Here is a 16,118-nt window from a genome sequence, read left to right as displayed (position 1 = left end):
ATATAATGCATTTAGGGCTATAAATCACGTTCTGAAGAAAGCTGCAGAAAACGATAAAAACATACTTATACTTTAGACCATATTTTAGTATGAATATGTGAATGAAAAAGTTTAACGTTGCTACACCCTGAACCATACATATAGGACATTGAATGGGCCATAATAATGGCAATTTAGCAATAGAATTAAAAAAGTTATAGCCCTGCAAAGAAGGGGAACTTCTCCATGTTAAATAGGGCTGGCGAGGGATGGTAAATTATGAATTTAACCCCGGCGATTAAAGTGTTAAATATGTGCACAAATAACGTGTTTTTTCACCAGATTGCAGACGAATCAGTCGTTCACTCTAACGTTAAACACCGGTAGTTGCCTGTGATGGTGAAACACACAGGCGGCGTCACCGGGTGAGCTGCCATAATAACAACTTGAAGAATAAGTAAAAGAAGAAGAAGAAGAAGAAGCAGCTTACTCTGATGCCATTAATATGAGCTGTCTCTGTCTTCTGCTGCAGGACGCATTCATGAGGCAGAGTGTAAATACAGGAAGCCCTTGACGACCAGCGGCTCTAAAGGACAAGCTGACAGCATGAGAGTGTTTGTGCGTTTTAACTCCAGCCATGGTGTCCCCGTGGAGCTGGAGCAGGGGGCCAGCGTGGCCCAGCTGAAGGAGGAGGTGGGGAGGTTGCAGGGTGTCCAGCCCGACCTCCTGAGGGTCATCTTCGCAGGCCGGGAATTACTCAGTGATGCCACCCTCCAGGCCTGCGACATCCCGGAGCAGAGTACGGTCCACGTTGTCCTCCCCCCCCCTGGCTCAGAGCGCCGCCCCCAGCTGGTGGTCCAGAGACGCCTGGGACCGGGACCGGGGGCAGAGAGCCTGACCAGGCTGGACCCCAGCTCCTCCAGGCTGCCTGTCACCTCCACCGGCCTGGCTGTCCCCCTGGAGAGGAGCCCCACAGAAGCAGGAGCAGCAGCCGGTGGAAACGAGGGGGCGAGCGGGGAGGAGGCCGTTGAGCCTCGTCCTCACAGCAGCTTCCATGTGTTCTGCAAGAGTGTCTGTCGAGCCGTCCAGCCGGGGAAGCTGCGCGTCCGCTGTCTAGTGTGCAAACAGGGAACGCTCACTCTCAGCAGGGGTCCGTCCTGTTGGGATGATGTCCTCCTCCCGGAGCGTATCCATGGCAGCTGCCAATCAGAGGGTTGCGATGGCAGAGTGGCGGAGTTCTATTTTAAGTGTGCTTCCCACCCCACCTCAGATGACGACACGTCTGTGGCTCTGGACCTCATCATGCCTAACGTCAGAGCTGTGCCCTGTATCGCCTGTACTGATGTCATGAGTCCAGTCCTGGTGTCTCAGTGTGCAGAGCGTCATGTCATCTGCCTGGACTGCTTCTACATGTACTGTGTGACTCGCCTCAACGACCGCCAGTTCATCCACCACCCAAGACTCGGCTACTCCCTGCCCTGTGCCGCTGGCTGTCCAGACTCTCTCGTTCAAGAGGTGCATCATTTCCGGGTGCTGGGTGATGAACAGTATGAACGCTACCAGCGCTACGGGGCGGAGGAGTGTGTCCTGCAGATGGGTGGAGTTCTGTGTCCAGGGCCCGGCTGCGGAGCGGGTCTCCTCCCTGAGGACGACTGCAGGAAGATCCAGTGTCTGCAGAGAATCGGCCTGGGCTGCGGGTTTGTATTCTGTCGAGACTGTAAGGAGGACTTCCACAAAGGGGCATGTTGCATGATGCCAGCCCCTCCCACAGGTGACGCCCTGCAGGGTTATGTAGTAGACAATGAAGCAGCTATCCGTGCTCGTTGGGAGCAGGCCTCTCAGGACACCATTGATGAGACGACCAGAGCCTGTCCACAATGCAGGGTCCCTGTAGAGAAGAATGGGGGCTGTATGCACATGGTGTGTCCTCAGGCCCGGTGTCAGTTTGAGTGGTGCTGGCTGTGCCGTGTGGCCTGGAACAGGGAGTGTATGGCCAACCACTGGTTTGGCTGAAGCCGGTCAGGAAGGAAGGACTCTTGACTTCCACACATCATGAAGGGACGTCTGTCGGCATCGGGGTCACTTCCCTTTCAAACCAATTCACACAATTCATTTAACGATGATGGAGCCTGTGAAATTACATTTTACATTTGTCATTTAGCTGACACTTTTATCCAAAGTGACTTACAAGTTCTGTACGACAAGTCAGCAGGAAGGGTACAACTCTTTAACAATGTTTATCAAACAGTGTTGAAACTTGAGTGCTGCAGTGTTGAGTGCATAGTAGAGACATTAAATGGCGGTTTGGGGTTCTTTGATCTCATTTTATGATGATATTTCTGCTATGTGGGTACTGGATAGAGCACCATAGAGATCATTTGTAGTGAAGCTCTTGGTGGTTAGGAAATGTGTGTGTGTCTGGTCAGGACACGGGAGGCAGGAACGTTCTTTGAGGAGTTTTATTATCAATCATCAGACAGATGCACAGGCAATTGTTACTTTCTATTTTCCATTAACACGGTGGGAGTGTGAGTGTGTGTGTGTGGTTATAAATGGGGAGGAAACAAAGACATCAGCGTTACTAATACTTATTAATCAGTCTGTTATATACTATTCAATATACTGTTGCTACAAGTAACATAAACCTCACGAGTGGAACTAACAATGGGGATAAGCTGTGAGGATTCTGGAGGATACTGTGAGGGTACTGTGAGGATTGGTTCATTCCCCGCCACACGCTCCGCTCCTTTAAGGTACTGTGTTGATTGATGCATTCCCCGCCACACGCTCCACTCCTTTAAGGTGTTGATTGGTGCATTCCCCGCCACACACTTTTGGAGCAAGTATCAATTCCAGCGCGCACCTGTCATAGTTTTTGATTAGCGCCCCAGAGGCTTTTTATACTGGGACTTCCCTTCAATCGATGTCGGGTCGTTTTGAATACTTCTGTTTCTGCCTGTTGTTCCCCGTTGCTGTGCCTCGTCTACTCTCCCTCCAGGACATCTGTGGATTGCCGCTGGTGAAGACCTTGTCCCCCGTTTTGAGCTGCGCCTCGTTTACCCGCTTTACTCTTGCGCTTTGGTGAGTTTGAACCAAACCCTTTTTTGGACGATTCTGTTTTGTGTGTTTTGAAGAACACTGAAGAGTTCTATTTTTGCTTACACTTGACTCAGCTAAGTTGTGTGTTAAAGGAGACACTGAAGATTATCATTTGCTTGCACTGGACTCAGCTGGGGTGTGTGTTTAGAAGAGACACAGAAGTTTATCGTTTTTGTTTTGCACTGACCCTCAGCTAAATTGTGTGTTGTGGTGAAGGGAGGAGAAGACCACACTGCCTCTGTGTGATGTGGACTGTTATTTACCTCTCTCTCTCTCTCTCTCTTTTCCACCTCGAGTTGAAGCTGGGAGTATCTGCAGAGCCGCTTCAGGGTCAATACCGTTTCCCCACCTCGAACACCAACAGGATCTGCAGAGCCGCAGATAACTCTGCTGAAGGCAGTCTCCCTTTGTTTCAAGATTGTTACTTGCTCCTTTTTGACTCTGAAAATAAATACGCCCTAGTATTTGGCTAACTCTGAACTACCTGTCTGTGCCGTGCGTTTGAGATCGGTTTCAAACCCTAACATAAGCAGTGCTTTACCTATACTAGTTACGGGGATAAACAGTGCTAAACAGGTACTAAATACTACAATCAACAACATAGATTATACTCAATAGGCTAGATTATCACTATAAGCATACTAGTAAATTGCTTCCTAAACAGCTGGTAGAGTTATAACATTACTATAAGCCTTAACTATATAAATCACCAACAATAACTAAGCGTCCTCTTTATACACATATTTAACACTTACTTGTGATCAGGGACGCACACAAGAACTGAGAGAATCAACTCAAGCCAACTATTACATGCTGACTAACACTGACATGCCTGGGCATGTCCTACACAGGGGGCGTGGCCTAGCATCGAGTTACATCCCACTGTCTTTATTAGGGTGCCCACCTGTCCCGCGATTCCCGATATTGGGACGTTTGTCCCGCGTCCCGCTACAACAAAACAATGTCCTGCAATTCAAAGATTAAACAAAATATATATTATTTTTATTTTTTATTTTTTATTTTACATTTTTTATTTTACATTTTTCAAAGATTATTATTTAATTTTTTTTTAATGTTGTTAATTTAATGCCTCGTTCCAATACCCTCTTATATTTAAAATAAAAAAATCGGGCGACTTCACAAACCAATGCATTGCGCAGCCGAGCAATAGTATCCAGCTGCAGGACCACAGCACCGACACACTCAGGACCGCGACACTTTGCGGACCCACACTCTCCAGACCCTCGCTCCCATTGGCTGATTTGGGTCATGTGACCGTCCCACCCAATGGCTGAATTGGAGTGGGACGGTCACGTGACCCAAATCAGCCAATGGGAGCAAGGGCCTGGAGAGTGTGGGTCCGCAAAGTGTCGCGGTTCTGAGAGTGTCGGTGCTGTGGTCCTGCAGCTGGATGCATCTCCAGCCAAGGCTGCCGAGCAGCTCACTCGAGTCTCGCGAGTCGCGCTGCCTGTCACCTGCCCGAGCGAGGCCGGGGCGCGTGTATCCTTTCCGCAACGGAATTCGGTTTCCGGGTTCCTCTGATTGGCCGCGACCCCCACGTGACCCGCCCCCCTATCCACCGCTCTGCCGCGGACTCGCTCGCTTCCTCAATTTATACGCATGGACGTATTGACTGAATGAATGAATGAATGAATGAAAACTTTATTTAACAGATTGCAGAATGGGTACAATACAGTATGGCGCAATACACACAATTGTTAAGGGGATGCAGACCAGAGAAAGACGTTTGTCTTGTTTACATCAGGGTCCCCCATTTTCAATTCATATCGACATTTATGACATACACAACATACATGACATTAACATCTGACGAGCACAGAGTTGCCAGTCGATAATTCTTGCTATTTAAAAATATTCCTCTTCTTCTCCCCCACTACTCCTCCAACGGGTGTTTGTGCGACCATGTCGACCTGAACAATGGGGGATAATAATAAGAACGAGCCGCCTCGGAGAGAGGATACCGCAGGCTGCTGCTGGAGCTTGACCGAGTCAGCGGCGCACAGAGCCGGGGAGAAACCACCGCCTCGCCCCGCTGGCACTTCCGCTTCACAGCGCGAGAGTGGGCGATAAGGGGGGCGTGCTAGCGTGCGGTCACGTGGGCTTAGTGGCCAATCAGAGGAACCCGGAAACCGAACAGCGTTGTAGAAGGCATAGACGCGACCAGGCTCCGTGAGGGCATTCTGAATACCATGGCGAAAAAATTAAATATGATCTCAATAACGTTGTACGCCGTGGAATGGCAGAATTAGCATGACCTTGAAACACGTTGTACGACGTTTATGGCGCAGGATGTGTTAACGTCAAAAGGCCATAATACCAATTTTTTTTATTTTTTTTATTGTATAAACTGTTTTACATGAGTACATGAGTATGATTGACAACCACTGTCGCCAATGATGCATGAGCCATTCTAACAACTTCCCTGATTGGCCGGAAGCCCATGCCACATAACTTTCAGAAAGCATTCCTCATAGTATTGGGGCGATGGTGGTTACTGAAACTGTTTCACATTACTCTACTGATAAGTGACAACCTTGTGTGTCAAGATTCAAACAAGATGTTAAGTACAATATGTTTTCAGTGTTTCAAGGACATTTGTGTGCATTTGACCACGATCATGGATCGCTCACTCTCTTGGAAGATAGTGTTACCCACAGCAATGTTGATGGCCAGCAGCATTAATAAATCTATCTTTATGTTTCTCAGACTGCCTTTCTCCATAGTGAAACTTGGTTTGAATTCCATAAGGTTAGATAGGTGTAATAATAATAATCAGTCCAGACCAGCAAAAGTATGTTTGGAGTTTTTTGTTTGTTTGTTGTTAGACTACACTAGAAGACTAGACTAGACTAGAAGACTAGAAGTCTTTATTTGTCATGCAGTTTTGACACACATGCGAGATGGGCGACCCACGCGCACACACACATGCACTGAGTCGCAGATGAAATGTCTCTGCACTTTTCCCATCCCATTGTCCTTCCCCCCATGGGCAGCCGGGAGCAGATAGGCAACGTGAGCCGCGCCCCGGGGACCAATCCAAGTGCTCCTGTCCGTCTTCGTCAAGGACGCCACAGCGTTAGCGATCTGTTGTGCATGTTTTTCCATTGGGTTTATCTTATCGGGGGGGAAACCCTTGCGAGCACGGGGAGAACATGCAAACTCCACACAGAAAGGCCTGGGAGATACCCCACCTGAGTATCTGGCATCATGGAAACCTGGTCCCCAAGCGTGAATCGAACCATGGACCTTCTTGCTGTGAGGCGACAGTGTTAACCACTACACCACCGTGCCGCTCCGTTAGTGTATGTGAGCGTGTGTGTGTGTGTGTGTGTGTGTATATGTGTGTGTGTGTGTGTGTGTGTGTGTGTGTGTGTGTGTGTGTGTGTGTGTGTGTGTGTGTGTGTGTGTGTGTGTACGTGCGTGCGTGCATGCGTGTTTCCAGCAATTTACATTTTCAGCCACATTTTCAGACCAACTGTCTTCATGCAACTTTTGTGGTCACCAGATGCAACATGCCTCATGAACGGCCTAGGAGAAGTTGGGGAAAGAAAAAATAAGAAATCAAGTATGTCAGACTTCAGACAGTAGGTCCTTATAGTAAATGTGTTGTCCATGACGAGCCACATCTCTGAATATCATTTTCACAACTGTACAGTATGACTAATGGATCAGGAGATAGGCTCATTTGAAAATGTTAAGTTTGATCTGATGGGACTGCTAGAGGAAACTTCATATGGGGTCACTAAAATCAACAAGGATCTTGCTCTTTGGGGCATGAATTTTCTCAATAAATATGAAAAGATTATGATTAGAGGGCACAAATGTATTCCTCAGTCGGTAGGCCTGCCTCTATAAGCAATAAATCGATTAATCGGCGAGATAATTAAAATGAATGCAATGATTTTGACGGGCGCGATTAATTCCTATTTGCGCATTTGTTTTAATGAGGCGGAACCAGTACCCCTTGTCAGTCCGTGTCGGGAGGCGGGCCGCTGGCGTTACTAGAGCACAGCACGGGAGCTCCGTGGGGCAACGCCACATAGCTTAACGTTAGGTTATAACTATAACCAAGTTCTGTTAACACTAGTGAACGCTCAGCGTCTCATGCATAATCTCGCTTCAGCGTATGCACACTGAATACATTTCAAATGTACCTTTAAATGCCAGCATTCATCTGGCCACACCCCCATCCGCCTACCTACATAAGCCGGGATGGGCCACACACTCATCTCCTTCCCAACAAATTGCATCACAATGAAAAATCAAGGGCCTGCAGCAGCGTCTAGACGCTGAGCGTTCACTAGTGTTAACAGAACTTGGTTATAGTTATAACCTAACGTTCTGTGCCACACTAGCTCACGCTCAGCGTCTCATGCATAATAGGAGCTGAGCGGGAGCTAGAAGCTCGACAAATGTACCCTGCTGAGGCCCCCCACAACCATCAGACCAGGGAGGGCCGAGCCCCCCCGACCCACCCTAATGGAGGGCACCCCCCCTATTGGTGGCTTCACGGGAGGGCGACGGACCCGACCGTGCGAAGAGGCACTCAAGCAACCCAACGCACAGGGTGAGCAGACCGTGGCTTGACCCCACGACTACACACACGCACAACCCGCATGCCACCCGGGAACGAACGGAGGAACAACCTCGTTACTGCCCCCAGAATCACGGGGTCAAGGGCAAACCCAACCCCGTGGCAAGGCCGTAGCAGCGGAGCGCGAAAGAAGACCCAGACCCACCAAAAGCACTGGACTCCCTGGAATGGGGGCCCGGAGAAGTCCATGATGCCAGCATCAAGACCCCACCAGGTGGCCACGTAGTGCCCCGCCCCCCACATCGCCAGCGTATTCGGACAAAGGCCCCTCAGCCGAGCGGGCCCCGTCCCCCCAATAGTACACCGCCTGGCACACTGACCCTGCAACAGGCAGTCAGCATGGCCGTAAGCACACAAAAAAGGTTAACCAACGGAAGCAGGCAGCGCACCGGGGAAAAACCAGGCAACAGGCTATTAACCCTAGCCTGGAGACTGCGGACGAGACAGGCGCCAGAGGGGACAGCTGAACACAGCCGCTCCGGCGGAAGGAGCGTAAGCTGGCGGTGTTGCATGACCAAGCCTCCATTTAAAAACCCCCACCCAGAGGGGTCGAGGCAGAGAAGGCTGACACGATTGGCAGACGTCATGAACGTGCAGGGGCACCCTCAAACGGTGAACCCGGGAGTTGACACTGCTCCAACACACCAGGGAATCAACCACCTCGGTGTTACCCAATGCGGTGGTTGTTCCTATAACCCCTCAAGAAAAAACTCCAAAACACACCTGCGGGTATACACCGGCTATACCGCAGTACAAGTGTTTCAGTTTTCAAAAAAGGGTTAACCCAGGCCTACGGGTCGAGGAAACATTACTTCGGACCGGGCCTGGCGGTACGGGAAGCACAGGGTCACCAGAGGAGGTCAAAAACCACCCCCACAGGCCCCTCTTCGCCATGCGTGAGAGAGGAGCGAAAAAGAATGGAGAACCAGCCCCTAAGCACACCGTACTTGGTATTCCCAGGCGGTCTCCCAACCAAGTACTAACCAGGACCAACCTGTGTACAGTGGTGCAGTCGTAATATGGATAGAGCGCATCTCTGTGCGCGCGTACTGATCATCTAGTAACACGGCGTGTAACCGCATGTGACCACGACTGCACCACTGCCTGTGTAGCGGCCGAGATCCGCCGAGATCGAGCGTGTACAGAATGGCATGGCTGTAAGCCATTACGACAGTGCTGAGTAAAAACGTACCCAACCAGGGTCTCCATAGCGCTTAACCCTGTGACACCCGGACCGACCTGGCATTTTTCCCCCTGAAAAAAGCCCAAGTCCCTCAGGGTACCAGAACAGCAGATCTGCATCCCCGGCGGACAACGGGTTCAACTGATCCGGTCCAGCGTGACCAGAACCAGTCCCGTGCCCTAACCACGCCGACCTGCCTACTCCAGGAGAAGGGCAGATATGCGTGTCGATCTTAACATGAAAAAATGGCGCCACCCAGACGTTCGGGCGAGCCGCGCCCGGTGGCCCACCCCAAGGGCGTGAGACCCCTCTACATATGTTCAGATCCATTCCGTCATCATCCCCCAGACATGAAAGAGAATCCGTCGAATAAACCAACCCAGGTCATGGGATTGGTCGTCGGAAGAGGAAAAACCCTCATCTCAGTTGCTTTATAAAAACGCCGTTTCAACCACAAGCAACCAAGGCGTGCCAGTCAGTCGCCTGTTTACAGCGAGCTAGCACTATACGTGCGTCGGGACACACCCCCATCAATGAACAGGCTATTTAGACCTGTCATTGAATCCCCAAGGCGCCCAGGGGAACGACAAGAGGGGTGTGACACTCCCTAACTCCAATACTTCTTGAATAGAAAAGAAGGAAGCATCAACAGTATGTATCCCAGTCTACACAGCCGGGGGTAAAAAAATTTCACATTTTTACATCCCACCACCCTCCCATAGGAAGGAGACGGGGATCCCCAGAGAGACTTCCCACGCGAGCTGTACAGATTGAAAAGAATATATTGCACCTTGAGCCATGTAAAAAATTGGTTTTAGGGCTCTCCGGGGAAGAGGCACCGAACCCATACACACTCAATAATCGAATTGAATCGAATACATATACAATAGAATAGGACCCTTCTAGAGGGTCCACTCACTTTGACAATCTGAGGAGGAAGGCTCTGTACTCTGATGGAGGCTCCCTCACATGGAAGAAGGAGTCCGAACTCACAGAAGGCCCGAATAGGCGCTTGGTGAGGAGGAGCCCTGACCACCCCCCTGAAACAGATCCATCACATGGACCTGAACAGCACACGGAAGTCCTACCAACAGAGACGCGCACGGTGACGTACTCTATGGCGGGGGAATTCCTGCGGTGCACACGCCCAATATACCAGGCCGTGGGACCAGGAAACTCCCTCCCCCCCCCCCCCCCCGTAACGTGCCGAACCGCCACGTGACGGGAACCTTGAAGGACAGGGGTACTGAAGGACAGGGGGTGTACCCCTGACCGACAGAAACAAGGGGGAGAGGAAAGGTTACCAGTTCACCCCTTTACGACCCCACACCCATGATACGATGTAATGACAAAAAGAGAATATGACACAGTCATAGTCAGCTCTATGAAGCGTTTGACAGCTCCACACAGCGCATGAGCTAACCTGCTATCTGATTTTTACTAAGGAAAAAACACAGAATAGAGAGGGCTCTAAGAGCCCCGGTCCAACATACACATGTGCTTCTGTGGCCAGTCCAACCCAGTTGTAGGTCACATGACACACACAACCCATCATCACCTACAAAAAATGGCAAAAACACTCAACAGAGGAACGCTGTTTTTCACAATGAGAGAATACATCATTCTCGATTAGTATCGGCCACAGGCCTTGCTAAGCACACACGACAGCGACCAAACCATCTTTTCTTTTAGGAAAATAAAGTTTCTCCAGCAGTTTTAGCACAACCTCAGCAATCAAGCTAAGGGTTACATCGCATCCCTACCACACAAAAGACACAAATAGTGCACAACATGTCTGATAGGAGGATGAAAAAGTCCCCAGGGAACCGGGGGGAAACACAATCCTCTTATTTTACCCTCAATACGGCCAGTTTAAAACAGGAAAACCTGTTAATATGTGAACACACTGTTCATTGTCATCACAGGCTGAGAAAAGAACATTCTTTTACTCACTTGTCACTAAGCATAGCTTCATAGGTTAGTTACCTTAGTTGTGAGTACACGGTACATATAAACACACATGATGTTTCTCACACAACAAACAGATCATTTTCACATCTGTAACAAGCCGATTTGCACGGAGAAGCTAACTGCCAGTGACAAAGACAGTTCACACATAACTTGCGCCGTATCCTAAATGCATTGCAGCAACACACGTTTTGGGAAAACATCGTCATTCACAAAACATTTAGAAAAGTAAAACCAGAAGACGTGTTATAAGGTCTGGTCAAACCTGGTCCTACCCGGAACGTAGATCAGCGAAGTGCAGTCACAGACACCGTAGGAACACAGCCGCTCCTGTGTTGTTCGAACTGGGCAGCATCGCCGCTCCAACCCGCACTACAGTCCTCTTTGTTGACGCAACCTCGCCGTCCTGGCACAGGGCAGGGTCGACGAAACATCCCCTGTCAAGGATGACGTCGTAGTCAAGAGTGCAAAACATGTTCAACAGAATAGCATCAAGCTAACGGCCGCTCCAACCGTTCGGGCGCTACTGCCCCTGCTCGCGAGACGCCGAGCTAACGGCGCATGCAACCAGAAGCGAGCTCACGGCGGCGCGCGAGAAGCTAAAGCTACCCCGCGCCAGGCCATGGCCTATAGCAGCAAGCTAACGTTACCTAGTGATCACGACATGCTAGCACCGCAGCTAACAGCTGACTGGCTAACAGTAGGCCCAACCTGAGCAGGCCATGCAGCGATCCCAGCAGGCTAACGCAGCACTAACAGCTGACTGGCTAACCGTAAGCTAAGCAGCTATCACCTGAACATGTATACAATGACATAACACTCACCCAGACAGGCCGCCGTTCTGAACCTCTCCTCACTTTTTCAGAGAAAAGAGAAACAAGATGTCCACACTGCTTTACAACGGTGATTTTACCAACACCCGACGGAATCAGCACAATACCAAACTGGCCTGTGTAGCTGACTTGAACATGGATCTGCCGCTATCGCACATCCATGCACATATCCCCTCGTGAAGGAATACTCTCATTTGGATATGAAAGAAGGGGCTTAACACGGGACAGAGGGAAAACCACTCGTCCAGAAAACACAGGGATCACCAGTGTTAATGGTCGCGGCCCACTCGTTAACTAAAATGGCTTCAGACCAAGGTCTCCTGTCGTCTAGGTCTAGGAGACTGAACAAAGGACCCTAGCCTGGGCCCGGTTTTCATAACATTGTCAATTAGTCCCCATAGCACTAACAGACAAGTGGAGCCTGCCAGCAAAAACACTACTCACCCAACCTGGAACGCACCGCTTCTCACAACAGCGGCGCGCCACTACAGTCCCTGCACCGCCGGAGGGTTTCACTCCGTCCAGCCGCATCAAAGAAGACTGTAGCTGGGAGGTATGTAGCGGCGTGAACCCCCAATACGAAACCGGTGGAGTTTGTGGAATGATCACCATCTTCCAGACACTCCAGTACGAAGACAATATCGCCGTATTTTCTCGTTTTAAAATAGTGAGAGAGAAAAGAAAGATATGATGTCAACGTATTCTCCTTATTCTTCCTTTCCTTAGAGCAATACTTTCTCCACGTCAAGTGGGCATATAGCAACACGTTGCTTGTGATGAAATTTGCGAAGGAGATGAGTGTGTGGCCCATCCCGGCTTATGTAGGTAGGCGGATGGGGGTGTGGCCAGATGAATGCTGGCATTTAAAGGTACATTTGAAATTTATTCAGTGTGCATACGCTGAAGCGAGATTATGCATGAGACGCTGAGCGTGAGCTAGTGTGGCACAGAACTACATTTCTCAATAGCGTTGCTCCTTTTAACCAAGTGTAGCTATTTTTAGACCCAAGTAGTTACTCACTACTGCCCGGAGAAACTGGACTGGTAAATAAAGATTAAAGATCTAGCGTTGACGCTACCCAATGCTATCAACATTAGCTAAATAGCTAACAAACGAAATACAATGCATAGCATAGCTACAACACACAATAACGTTAATACAATTGCATGCATCATTGTTTACAATGAACGGGTGGGGCTAGTCAAAGGACTGGACACAGGGTCAAGTTAAACATGAATACATTTATTATAACAGGTAGTTTCGAGTCGTGCCTATGCACCACAGGGCTATTCTAAACGGCTTTGACGCTTCCTCCTCATCGTTTATTGCCTGTAGTAGCTGCATCTAACGTTAGTAGCTAACGTTAAAACGAACCTAAAGTTAGTTGTTCACCAACAATCTCAACATTTGTTTTATCATTAGCTCAAAAACACAGAACCGGACGAGACAAGTTGTCCGCTCAATACGTTCTGCTAGGATAATAACAACAATAATTCCGCTCCGGACCGGTTGGTGGGTTTCAAAATAAAAGTCTAAAACACCGGAAAAGAAGTTTATTTTGTACAGCGTTTTCCTCCATGAGTACTCGAGTACATCATGTGATCAATCGATCTGGATTATTTTTTCCCATCCCTAGTTTATCCTGTGCTGAAGTCTACATTCCAATAGAGATAGTATATATTTTGGTGTTTATTTGATTATCAAGTCAAGTCAAGTCAAGAGATTTATTTGTCACGGCATACAAGTATGCAATGAAATGCTGGTGGTCTTGCCCGCAACGATGTGCAAATAACATATAATAGAATCAACATTGTGCAATAAACAAGTAACATTGTGCAATAAACAAGTAACATGTTAGGGCATATCGGTATATGTACATAAGTTATTTACAGAGCATGGAGGACATACTGGGTCCTTTGGTAGTGTCTTTCTGTACATGCTAATTTATACAATCTCCGGTTATACTATACTATTTTTAAAGTGACCCTTCTTGGTGGCCATAAGTGTGGGCGTGTGCAGCATGAGTGTGTGCCTGCTCATGTTAAAGTGGCTGCTATTGTGTGAGCGTGTACAGTGAGTGTGTTGTGCGTGTGCTCATGTGTGCTTGTGTGTGGAGAGTGTTCAGGGCTCTGATGGCCTGGGGGAAGAAGCTGAGCCGAAGTCTCTCTGTCCTAGCAGCTGGTGTTCGCAGGCGTCTGCCTGACCTGAGCAGCATGAACAGGCTGTTGTTGGGGTGGTGTGGGTCTTTCATTATTCTGCAGGCTCTGGATTTGCACCTCTTGTTGTATAGAACCTGCAGGGGTGGTAGTGCAATACCCGTGGTACGCTCGGCTGAGCGCACCACTCTCTGTAGGGCCTTCTTGTCCTGTGCCGTGCTGTTTCCATACCAGGCAGTGATGTTTCCAGTCAAGATGCTCTCTACAGCTCCGGAGTAGAAGGACTGGAGTATCTTCCCAGATACTCTGAACTTCCTTAACTGTCTCAGGTGGTAGAGGCATTGCTTCGCCTTTTTTACGACTGAGACTATGTGTGTTGTCCATGTCAGATCCTCTGCGATGTGGACCCCCAGGTACTTAAAGCTGCTCACCCTGTCCACGGTAGCCCCGTTAATCCTCAGTGGTGTGTGTGTCTCCTGCTGTCCTCTCCTATAATCCACGATCAGCTCCTTGGTTTTACCAATGTTCAGGAGCAGGCTGTTGTCCTGGCACCAGCGTTCCAGTACCTCAACCTCCTCCCGGTTGGCCTTCTCGTCGTTGTCCGAGATCAGCCCCACCACCACTGTGTCGTCCGCAAACTTCACGATGGAGTTGGAGCTGAACTTGGCCACACAGTCATGTGTGTATAGTGAGTACAGTAGGGGGCTCAGAACACAGCCCTGGGGGGACCCGATGCTCAGGGTGATGGTGTTGGAGGTCTGACCCCCCACCCTGACCGCCTGGGGCCTTTCACTCAGAAAGTCCAGTATCCAGGCGCTCAGAGCGGAGCTCAGACCTAGCTCGATCAGCTTGTCCACCAGTCTGGTGGGGACTATGGTGTTGAACGCTGAGCTGTAGTCAATGAACAACAGTCTCACATAGCCCCCCTTCTGACGGTCCAGGTGAGAGAGGGTGCTGTGCAGTACTTGGGAGACCGCATCGTCAGTGGACCTGTTTGGCCTGTATGCAAATTGCATAGGGTCCATATCACTGGGGAGGGAGGCACAAATGTGATCCTTGACCAGCCTCTCGAAACATTTCATGGCCACAGAGGTGAGTGCCACCGGTCTGTAGTCATTGAGACCTGCTGGGGAGGGTTTCTTTGGTACCGGGATAATGGTAGACATCTTGAAGCAGGCAGGGACCACTGACTCCTTCAGGGATCGATTAAATATGGTGGTGAACACAGGGGCTAGCTGGTTAGCACAGGACTTAAGTATGCGTCCTGTTATTCCATCTGGGCCAGCCGCCTTCCTGGTGTCCACCTGCATAAATGCTCTTCTCACACTGTGTACCGTCAATGAGAGAGCGTCCCGTCCCCCCGCGGATGCCCGTCCCCCCTCCACAACAGCCGGCGCACCAGTGACGTCATTAGCCGTTGAGCTAGCAGCGCCACTGTTTGCACCAAACCGCACGTAGAAGGTGTTGAGCTGGTCCGCAAGGGAGGCGTCATCACTCCCAATTGAGGGGGCGCTGACTTTGTAGTCAGTTATCGTCCTCAGTCCCTGCCATAAGCCTCTTGTGTCATTCTGTGCCATTTGTGCCTCCATCTTGTCGGCATACGTCCTCTTAGCAAGTTTAACAGCCTTGCGCAGAGTGTAGACTGTTGTCTTGTACTCTTCCATGTTTCCTGACTCTCTGCCAAGGTTATAAGCAGTGGTGAGAGAGTTCAGAGCTGCTCTGATAGTACTGTCCACCCATGGTTTCTGGTTCGGGAACACCCTCGCCTTCTTTGTGGGGACAATACTGACAGCGAGTGTTGTTATAAAGCTCACAACGGTGTCTGTGAACTCACTGACGTCATTGGTGCTTCTCTCGAACATTCCCCAGTCGACGTCATCGAGTGCGTCCTGAAGCGTGGCCTCTGATTGGTCGGTCCATCTCTTTACCTCACGTGACACGACGGCGTCACGTGATCTTTGTTTGTAAGCAGGGACCAACAAGATGGCGGCATGATCCGACGTGTTCTTCGCTCCCGCTAATGGTGGAGCCGGTACAGCCTTGTATCCGGCTCTGAACGGGGTGTAACAGTGGTCGAGTGTATTTCCTCCCCTTGTGGAGCAGACGATGTGTTGAAAGAAAGACGGCATGACTTTTTTCAAATTCGCCTGATTGAAATCCCCGGCTACAATCATGGCCGCGTCTGGATGCTTGATCTGATGTGTGTTTAGATGGTCGTGTAGTTCCGCTAGCGCCCTGCCGACGTTCGCTTGGGGAGGAATGTATACTGCAGTCATGATTACTG

The 16,118-nt window shown here is 49.7% G+C and overlaps 1 protein-coding gene across 1 annotated transcript; it reads left to right on the top strand.

Moving 5' to 3' along the window:
• Positions 1–585: 585 nt before the first annotated feature.
• LOC311239139 (E3 ubiquitin-protein ligase parkin-like) lies at positions 586–1,992 on the top strand (the record flags this gene model as incomplete). Its single annotated transcript, XM_084327395.1, has 1 exon — positions 586–1,992. One exon carries the CDS (start codon positions 586–588, stop codon positions 1,990–1,992), a length of 1,407 nt encoding a protein of 468 aa, XP_084183521.1.
• Between the last annotated feature and the right edge of the window lie 14,126 nt (positions 1,993–16,118).

Source organism: Notolepis coatsorum (assembly GCF_963971535.1).
Source record: "Notolepis coatsorum genome assembly, chromosome: 13".
NCBI classification, from domain to species: Eukaryota; Metazoa; Chordata; class Actinopteri; order Aulopiformes; family Paralepididae; genus Notolepis; species Notolepis coatsorum.
The sequence above is the reverse complement of the archived record's forward strand: the minus strand, read 5'-3'. Positions and strand labels throughout refer to the sequence as shown.